At 39.5% G+C, this 10,420-nt stretch overlaps 1 protein-coding gene across 1 annotated transcript in view; it reads left to right on the plus strand.

Annotated features, from left to right (window-relative positions):
- The window catches only part of LOC121959754 (membrane-associated phosphatidylinositol transfer protein 2-like), a 32,609-nt gene extending 28,969 nt beyond the window's left edge, over positions 1-3,640 (plus strand). Inside the window, exons 21-26 of the mRNA XM_042509231.1 lie at positions 508-624; positions 730-878; positions 1,561-1,710; positions 2,214-2,397; positions 2,483-2,611; positions 3,272-3,640. Of these exons, the coding sequence (XP_042365165.1) occupies positions 508-624; positions 730-878; positions 1,561-1,710; positions 2,214-2,397; positions 2,483-2,611; positions 3,272-3,640 (1,098 nt within the window). The remainder of the gene's footprint in view (positions 1-507; positions 625-729; positions 879-1,560; positions 1,711-2,213; positions 2,398-2,482; positions 2,612-3,271) is intronic.
- Positions 3,641-10,420: the final 6,780 nt, after the last annotated feature.

Consider the following 10,420-nt stretch of genomic DNA (forward strand, 5'->3'; position numbering starts at 1 on the left):
TACAACAATAGTAATTTAAAAGAAAGTCACAAGAATAAAAAGCATCACGAATAAGCTATGAACAGTTGAGCAGCTTAATGTAAATTTAGGGGAAGTGATGTTATAAATATGTCTTCTTCGATCAAGTGAAGTTCGGTCTAAATGTGGATATATGTTCAGTCCAAGATGCCTAACAGATATCAAACTTATCCTGCTCAGGTTTTACAATAAACATGAGTTTCTCCATCACATAGATATCATAAAAAGCATTATGTTAAACATATTTTTATTTCCAGATCTCTTAACAGTATCTGGTCTCAAAGTCACGTATGATGATATTTAATATTTTTTTAACAATTTCGAGCTCCTGTTGCTGGATTTTGGCAGCTGTGCAGTGAAAAGACTTATTTTAGAGAGATTTTAAAGGAACTTTAAAAGTGGGTGGAAGTTACACTTTTTCATTAATTGTTTAACAAAAACTGAATTAAGACAGGACAGTATTTTGATTTTCATCCTCCTCTGTGTCAGAACGTGACTGCCAACCACCGAGTGAACGACGCCGTGTTCACGGAGGACGGAGCCCAGATGGTGACGGGACGTTTCATGTACGGCCCTCTGGACATGGTCACCCTCACCGGAGAGAAGGTAACCACGACGACCGCTCAGCTGCGACCAAACCAATGATAAAAAGTTATGTCACCGTTTGTCGTCGAGGTCACAAAGTGCTGAAAAGATGTTTGCATCCTGCAGATTGACATCCACATCATGACGCAGCCTCCCTCCGGAGAGTGGGTGTACTTTCACACCGAGCTCACCAACAGCAGCGGACGTGTCTCTTACGTCATCCCAGAGAGCAAAAAGCTCGGTATCGGGGTCTATCCTGTCAAAATGGTGGTCAGGTGTGTTGAGATAATGTTATAATTCAAATTTTGATTTGTTTATTCAATCAAAAATGAACAAACCGACAGTAGTGTTGCTGGTGTTGGACATATCCACTGATATATTTGCCACTCCTGTTCGGTCCCCCATAAGGCATAGTTTTGTGATTTAGGTATTGTCGTGCGCACCCACCTCCCTATGTGAGCCACAACTTTTTCCCCAAATGGGTTAACAAGTTTACATTCCCAGATTGCATGTAGAAAAGTTCCTGTTTCTGTCTGACATTTCCAACATAAATTACCAGCCACCGCACCCTTAGAGGGAGTAAAATAAAACCTATGGATGTTGTGTTTCTCAGTATTTGACAGTATTTTTAACCATCCGTCATTGCTTAATTCACACCCTAAATCCTTCTGCCAAATGATCCTCAGATTTTTACAAATATTTTTTTGTAACCCTTTAAAGATTTTGTAGAACATAGCTGCCCTGTGTACCACACCAGGTAATAAAAATAATAAATACAGGGTCTTATCCTGCATTAATTGGCCCTCAGTGACACAGGTTTTGATTTGTAAGTACTTCCAGAAAATGCCTTTACTGTTCTGAAAAGGACATAAACACTCCGTCTAAGTACAGGTCACGTATCTTATGAATCCCTTTCAGTAAACACTGATTCCTGTAACTCATCTTTCTCTCTTTTAGGGGCGACCACACAGTCGCAGACAGTTATCTGTCCATCGTCCCACGAGGAACAGAGTTTGTTGTGTTCAGTATTGACGGGTCGTTTGCTGCCAGTGTGTCTATAATGGGCAGCGATCCAAAGGTTCGAGCTGGCGCTGTGGACGTGGTGAGGTAAAGATTATTTATATATAGAAACACACAAGTAGGTGCTTTTATCATGCAGTCAACTGTAAAATACTAAAGACAGAGCCCCTCAAACTTTGCTATGTGGTTGTTGTTTGTACTTTTTTCACCATAATATGCATTACATGCCTCCACATATTTTAAACAGAGAGCAAGAGAGACAAGCAGACATACATGGACACATAAGCAGACAGAGAAAGAGCCCTTCATGTGATTAGAGCGGAGCAGAGGAGCAAATCTCTGCAGAAAAATGAGCTTACAGCGTGAAAGACAAGTGACAATATAGATGTTTCCGTGTCCATGGTGTTTGAGACAAGATTGTGAACAAAGTGACGCATTTAGCAGCTAAAGAGACAGATATTTCCCTCAGGAGTTGGTGGAGACCAAAAACAGAGCTAAAAGAGAGATAATTTGGGCTTAAATTCATGAGGTGGACAAAACTCAGCTCTGCTCTGCCTGAAGTGACGCTTTGCTCCATTTGTTTTCTGCAGATATTGGCAGGATTTGGGGTACTTGATAGTGTACGTAACGGGTCGTCCTGACATGCAGAAGCAGCGCGTGGTCGCGTGGCTCTCCCAGCATAACTTCCCTCATGGCGTCGTCTCGTTCTGCGACGGGCTGGTTCACGACCCGCTGCGACACAAGGCCAACTTCCTCAAAGGCCTCATCAACGAGGTAAGGAAGGCGGCTGTTAGTCTGAGGCAGCGTTTTCATAAAATCCTTCAAGTCTCTGAAAGTGGACCTCCTTCTCTCTGATCAGGCGCACATGAGGATCTTTGCAGCCTACGGCTCCACAAAGGACATCTCTGTGTACTCGTCCATCGGCCTGCCTCCGTCACATATCTACATCGTGGGAAGACCCACGAAGAAGATGCAGCACCAGTGTCAGGTACGGAATAACACCTGATAGCAACGGCATAAATCTGCTGCACGGTGCTTTTGTTTGTGTAGATTAGTTCATCATAGCAACATTTTAACCATCAAACACCAACTTTTAAATCTATAATAATACCAATTTGCACTTCAAATGTTAGAGTATGGTAGAAGAAGTATTGTGATCTTTTACTTTAACCCTTGAACAGTCACATTAAGAAATGCTTTTGCAAAAAAAGAATACATTATAGACTGTAGAATATCTTAACAAAATACATCAATTCAAAATTGATCAATTTATAAATAATTTTCCCAGTAAAAACATCTGAGAAGTTTGGGGGTGAAATATTTCTTTGGTGGAGCTATTTTATAAGCTATACGTGTTTTTTAATGTAAAAATAATCTGAAAAATAACTAAAGCTGTCAGATAAATAAAGTGGAGTATGAAGTATTAGATGTGATGAAGTCAAAAAAACAAAAAAATTGAAATACTCAAAGAATGTACAAATACCTCACATTTGTTCGAGGGTAAAGTAACACTTTGTTCAGGCTCCACTGCTGTTTTCAGTTGGCTTTTTAAAGGTTTTATTGATTATTTCTGTGTGTGCGTGTGAGTTCACTCCCTGCAGGCTCTCCATTCAGGCTAGTCAACTAAATCTGATTAACTTTGTTCCAGTTCATCCCGGACGGCTACGCCTCCCACCTCTCGCAGCTCGAGTACAACCAGAGGTCCCGTCCCGCCAAGTCGGCCAGCACCCGCATGGTCCTCCGCAAGGGCAGCTTCGGTCTGGGTGCAGCCGGAGGAGACTTCCTTCGCAAGCGCAATCACATCTTCCGCACCATCTCCTCGAAGCAGCCCGGAGGAGCGGGCTCGGCCTCTCCCAACCAGCCGGGCCGGACCGAGCGAACCCAGAGCCAGTGCGAGATGGAGCGGGATCGAGGGGTCCTGCCAGCAGCCCAGAGGAGCATGAGTATAGCCGCGGGGTGCTGGGGGCGCAGCGGGAGCACCAAGGAGGGCAGCGGAGGGTTACTGGGCCCGAAATAAGGCTCAGACAGGAGCTGTGGTGTTGAAGGACGCCGGCCCGAGCCACCATGATCTCTGGATGGAGGGTTTGTATTTTAGAAATAAGAAAGGGATGAGGTGATCACTACAGCATGACGGAGGGAAAGAGGGATCTGTCCAGAAGGAGTGGACCGATCAGGCCAAGCGGGATCCAGCGAACAAAAGACGATTCTGTAGCATGACTCTTTTACAGTAATACTTTTATAGGAGACATCACTAACTATTCAAAAAAAAGTCAAGGAAGGATTAAATGAAATATTGTAAGCCTTAAACTGATCTCGTATAACGGGACCCCAACTCCTCTTTTCCAAACACACACACACACACAAACACACACACGCACACACACACAGTGTCCAAGCATTCACACTCTCATGAGCTCAGGACAAACTGCAGAGCCAGATTCATCTTCGGACACGGGTTCGAACCCACGGCGTTCACCTCTGTTTCTGTCCCACCGTCAGCTGAGCGACAACAAACCCGCAGAAATGACTGGCAATAAGTGAAGGAGTCAGTTCATCCAAATCACAAATGACACGAACATATTTGCTCACTCATCTGTGTGGTATAATAATAATAATTCTAACTTTATTTATAAGAGTTTACAAAGACAGGGTCCTAAGGCATTGAATTAATAAAAAGGCCTTAATTGGTCTTAAATGTGCTGAGGTATGAAGGGTATTTTATGAATCTTTTTTTCTGGTATTGCATTGTTAATGATAGATAATGATAGATAACTTAAAAAATAGTAATAATCACAGAGTACCACTTGCATTGCTGTAAATATTTGGACAAAAGTATTTGGCATCAGGACCTGATTCAGAATTATTTCGTTTGAATCTGATTTGGCTTTTTAATATGAGTATTTGTTCCTTTTTGTCTATATCCAAAAATGGCTAAATATCCTGAAAATTACATTTATTTATTTTATTTTTATTTTTATTCTCATTCTCACAATTATATATTCAAAATTATGCTACAGATGTATTATTAATGTTTTTTTCAGGTATGTTTCTTGTTTTTTTTTTTAACTTTAATTTTCTTTTTTTTTTTTATTCTTATTTTAATGTATTTTTTTTACAAAATTACAAAATGTAATTTCTTTTTTAGTTGCTCACTGTCATTTTTCCATTTTCTTTTTTTTTTAGGAAATCAAAACAATTAGGTTTCAAAGGGTTAAACGTTACTGTCAACACATACGAACTCATTTAAAAAAGATACATTTGACATGACTATCAACACAATAGCAAACATAATACAGAAAACAATGAAATAGATAAAATGGTCTGCAGATATCACCAACATAAGTCAGAAATGTGTATTTTTTGTAGTTTGGGTGAACTGATCCTTTAAACATCTGAGAGCTGGTTTTAAAATCATCACTTCTTGTCTTAGTCACGCAACAAGTTCGTTCCTACAACATGTATTTAAACACAAAACGTCGTTTCCATCCCCCAGTGTGTGTGTGTGTGAGACTGTAGTATTATTAACCCTTTCAGTGTGGCCTCTGGGCCGTCCAAGGCCTTAATACCCAACAACACACTCGCTCCACAGATGGAAGAGAAAGCAGACGAACAGGGCATGCAGCATAAAGCAACAACTGAAACTCTGTACAGTCCACAGCAACAATCCCTTTATATATTCATCTGCTTGCAATACCTCTGATCCGCCTGTTGGTGGTGTCCTGCTCCCCACACGTGCCGCTGCTGCCGGGAGACACTCGTGCGGTGTTCCCCGGCGTTTTGCTCTTTTCGCTCGTAGGACGCCAAACAGGATGGACCCGGTGTTTCTGCAGAGGAGCTGAACTCCAGAGGCAGAATTTCCACATATAGCTTTCACTCACTCACGGAGACGAGTTAATCTTTCAGCATTTTTACCAAACGGACCGAAGAACGGGCCGGAAGTGATTCAGCGTGAATGTCGACCGGGTCGATATGCTTTCAGAGGTGGAAGTGAAGAAAATCATTCGAGCAAACATCATGTTGTTGATTCTGTCTACTGAACTGTATATTTTCATACAAAGAGAGGGGGTGCAGAAGAAGAAGGAGCCACCTCACATCTCCAATCAAAAAACGATGTGCACAAAATAGTCCCCAGTGCTGATGCCACCCTCGCTCAGTAAAGGACGAGTTTGCAGTTTTTCAGCATCTTAAACAGTAGTCGGGTTCCCGTACTGACAGTAATTGCTCCTCCTGTTCATACTGTCTGTTAAAAGTTACCTTTCTCTGATGTGCTTCCATAAAACAGAGTTCTTGATCTGTGCAAAAATGTGTTAAAAACTGAAAACAAGAAGATAATTAAGGTTCAGTAGTTTCTATGCCGTGCCTGAGTACGATTGTTCCTCCTCCCCGCCAGCAGATTTCCTACTTCGCCTTGATTCCTCCAGCAGCGTGTCGATGGCGTTACGTCTGCTACCCCGTTTCGCTCCGTCGTCAATATGGTTCAGTAGCCCACTGTTTCAGAGCGTGCTGGTGCTGTCGACTCGTTGAGATTGTGCTTATTTCGTCTTTTTCCCTTCATTTTGTGGTCATTTTTCCTTTGTTTTTGTGATTCTACAATGGCTGAGTAGGCTACGGATATAAATGCTTTCCTTTTCTGTCAGTTTTAATTCTGTTTATTGATATTTTTGCCATCTTTGCTGTCCTGCGGCTTACAGTCCAACCAGGAACCAAGTAGATCAAAGTATTTTGACCTTGTTTCAGTCAAAAAACATGATTATCTTGATAATTATACTGATCAGTATTAAAAAAATCCAGTTATAAATGGAATAGATTGAAGGTTTGTGGCTGTTTTAGTTAAAAACATATCCATTGTTATAATTATACGGATAAATAATCGGTTTTTCAATTATGAATGAAATAGATTTGTAAGAGATTTTAACTGTGTTTTTGTTAAAAATACTGCGCTGCTCATAATTATTATCTACTATCTAAGATTTAAGTAACATAGTAGTATCAATTATGATGGTTATGATTCATATTTTTTGGCTGCTGTCTCTCGTGGTGTACCCCACGGCTCCATCCAAGGCCCTTTTTTTATTTTAATTCTTGTGCTTCCACTCGGCTTTGTGTTTCTAATTTCTTCATCTCTTATCACTTGCTATGCTGATGACACCCAGCTATTTTTTCCTCTTAAGACCAAGAAAAAAAACATAATCTTAAATCACTTTTAAGTCAAATTTCACTCAAATCAAATGAGCAGAGTTGAGAGTTGGTGTGGCCAATTCTAGTGGACCATGGTCTTCAAATTTCAGCACATTTGGTCGAAATTTGGGTGTAATTTTTGTTGCTGCATTAAAATCTAAAAAAACAAATAAGTTCTGTCAGTAGCAGGAGCTTTTTCTATATTTCAAGTTTGAGCAAAAATAAAATCTGACACACTTTGAAAGATATTTACTACATTTTTCTTCCTGGTAGAGCCTCACATTAGCTTCAGATAAGCATTATTTTTGCACAGAATGAGAAATGTGAATTTAACATGCATTGTTGCAGTGTAAGCACGTTAGGAAGGGATCTTTTAATGGCCACTAAAAATGAGAGGCCGAATTACATCCAGCAAAACCTGTTCAGAGTCCAAATGTGCACCTGATTTTTATTTTCAGACTGAAAAACTGTGAACCTCTCCTTTAAACCCATGAAGGCTTTCGGATGTGTGGAGCAGTTGTACCTCCTGTTAGTGTGTTTTACTATGCTGTTGTTTTAAGCTCAGCTTCCACACAACACCAGAGTGTGTGTTCCCCACTCTGTGTGTGATCAGCAATGTCTTCAAGCCACCACAAAAAGCCAAAATCATCCTCTGAATACTGTAGTTAATCAACTGTGTGACCTCATTGTTGTGTTTTTGCACTAGTTTTCGGTGGAAATTGACTCTAGTTACCATCTCATGTCGCTACATTTGGGCACCTCTGTAGTGCATGACACTTTTTCTTCATTTCAGGGTACGTGCCGCATGTCTGTACATTTTGTCAGGATATAAAAATAATGGAAGTAAACGTGCCAAACAGTAGAAAGTTTAAAGGGGATGTTTTTAGACCAGGGGTTTTCAAAGTCTCTGTGGGTCCCCGAACACCTCCGCCCTCCTATTCTCCTGTCGTTGTCCTGTCTTGTTTGTATTTGGAGGAAAATTATGATGTAAACAGGAAGTATTGATGCAGTGAGTCATGCAGGAAGTGTGCCAGTCTTTCATAGTGTCTGTTATCTTTCCCCAAGGCGGGTTTCCATTACAGATTTGCGCAAAACTTTAGCGATGTTTCCGAAATGTCGATAAAACACAATTTACTGGATGACTGCGTTTCCACTGAATGAAGTTCTGCGACTTCTCCTAACTTTCCAGTAACCATGGCGACTGGTGTTCAAAACATCAGCAGCTTTATTTCTATTGCAGCCTCCGCACTAACCGTCATTATTTACAATCGAAGGCGACGCAGGCGTGTTATTCGAGCGATAATGGAAAGGCGAGCTCCTTATACGTGGGAGCGGCCACGTATGAGGGATTTCTGGGAGCTGATAGTCCACGATTTCACAGAGGGATTGTGGATTCATAACTTCGGGATGATTCGCTCGACTTTCTCAGAGTTATGAGATGCAATAACAGCTCTTGTAGCTCCTCCGGTTCCTACTGACAAACACATAGCCACAGCACCATGTGACCTAGAAAAGACTAAAAATGTTTGCATCGCAGTTTTGCAAAATATGGCTTTCGAATCAACTCATGCGAGCATAACAACTTTTTTGCGATAAATGGGATTTTTTTTCGAATTCAAAGTGTTTTCATTAGACGCATTTTATCTTGTGCAGTTTAAGGGTTAATGGAAACCCGCCTACAGTTTGAAAACCCCTGATTTAGACTGTGCCCGAACTTTTCAGTAAGATTGGGACTTTGACCTGATGACGTTTGGTGACCTTTTTAATGCGATGATTATGTCTGAGAAAGAAAAAGTGGCTTCAATAGCAAACTAAAGATGTATTTTTGGCTTTTAGAGCAGAGAGCGCGTCGCTGTTTCTCAGATAGTCCGAATTTTAAATCGCTGTGGGTGGCAGGTTTTTTGGCTACAAACACATTGTTCCCCTTTTAGCCGTTTCGGCTGCTGAGTTGAATGTCCCCTGAGGCCCCTCAGGAGCCGTGGATGTGTCAGTGTACATACTGTAAAGATGTATATGTAGGACTTATATGGTTGAGAGTTATTTATTTACCTTAAGATCATGATGTTACTCTGGAAATTTCAGGTGAAATATATTTGAAAATATGTAGCATTTATTTGTGGCGGTCATTAAGGCTACGGACCAACAACAGGAGTTTTTTTTGTTTTTACCAGTGCAATATTATTGTTCCGATCACAGCAGGGGCACAATCTACCGCAACACACTCCACGGGCTAAAATCACACACACCGACACACACACACACCACCTGCAGTCATGTTTCACACCTCGTGAAAACTATTTGTATCTCTCCTACTGTTGACCTCTGCTGTCTCTCTTTACAACTGCTGAGCATTTTATAGGACTTACTGTACCTATTTTTCAAACTGGAGTATTTTACAGAAACCTTTGAGATATAACAGGAGACTGGTTTTTCAGTCCGCAGTGGGTGCATGAAATATTAAAAAAAGTAAAAACCCCATAAAAGAAGCAGCTCTATTTAACAAGCTGTTTGCATGTCATCCAGTCAGATTGGAAATAGTTAACCTTCATGCTTAAGAATAATAATAATAATTAAAAAAACTGTTATGTTGTCCACTATGTCCTCACTGTTTAATCAAATATATATCAAAACATTTTGCAGATTATATTTGAGATTATTACAATTATTGCCAAATTTGGATAAGATGCTTAAACACCTACAGACGTTTATCTTCAGCGCAGTTTTAAAATAAATTCCAGTATTAGTTTTATTTATTTGACTTTTTTTTGTGTTGCCACTTTCTAAAAAAAATCCCTTTATAAAGAGTTAAATGAGAAGATTGATGTCACTCTCAGTGTTTGCAGTCACCTAGTTAACTCTTTAAAATCTGGGAAAAATTCACCTATGTTCCGTACATAAAGATGGGAAGAAGGCCACGAGCAACTTATCAAGAAATGGCCCAAAAATTAACAAGAAATTATTTAAAAGTACTTTCAACTTTCAACTTTAAAAGTAGAAAATTACCAGAACATGTATTTTAAAACAAAAAACAAAAACCATAACAAGTTAAAAAAGAAAAAAAAAAGAAAAACCAAATGATTTTAAATATGTAATTATGATAATTATAAATATAGTTTTTCTCTCATTCTTCCCCAGCTTTCTAAAAGTAAATTTCTAAAATTTCTCGTAACTCGTTGAACATTTGATACCAGAAAAACTAAAAATAAATGCAAACAAGAAAATGACCTAACATATATGACTATTTTCTTTGCAGTTTGAGGGACATTTCTTGCCAAGTTGCCGTTTGTTTTTCCCCATTTTCAAACCAATAATCTTCAGCTTTTAGAGATTTAAATACAAGTTAAAGATGAATGAATTTCACACAGAAAAACTGATAAGCGCATAAAAAGCATAAACAAAATCCAGTGATTTTAGACAGTTTGCCAACTGAAAATGTGTTTTTATTAATGGATGATAACTCATCTATAAATTATTTATGACCATTAATAAAGCCATTAATCCCAGTTTATATTTCTTGTTTATTATTAAGCTGTACCAAAATTAAATTTTTAATTAATTTAAAGTCCCAGCGCTGGGATTTCTGTTTTTAAAACTCGGCTGAAATAAAACATCCTAAATA

This window comes from Plectropomus leopardus, chromosome 20 (assembly GCF_008729295.1).
Source record: "Plectropomus leopardus isolate mb chromosome 20, YSFRI_Pleo_2.0, whole genome shotgun sequence".
Classification (NCBI taxonomy): Eukaryota; Metazoa; Chordata; class Actinopteri; order Perciformes; family Serranidae; genus Plectropomus; species Plectropomus leopardus.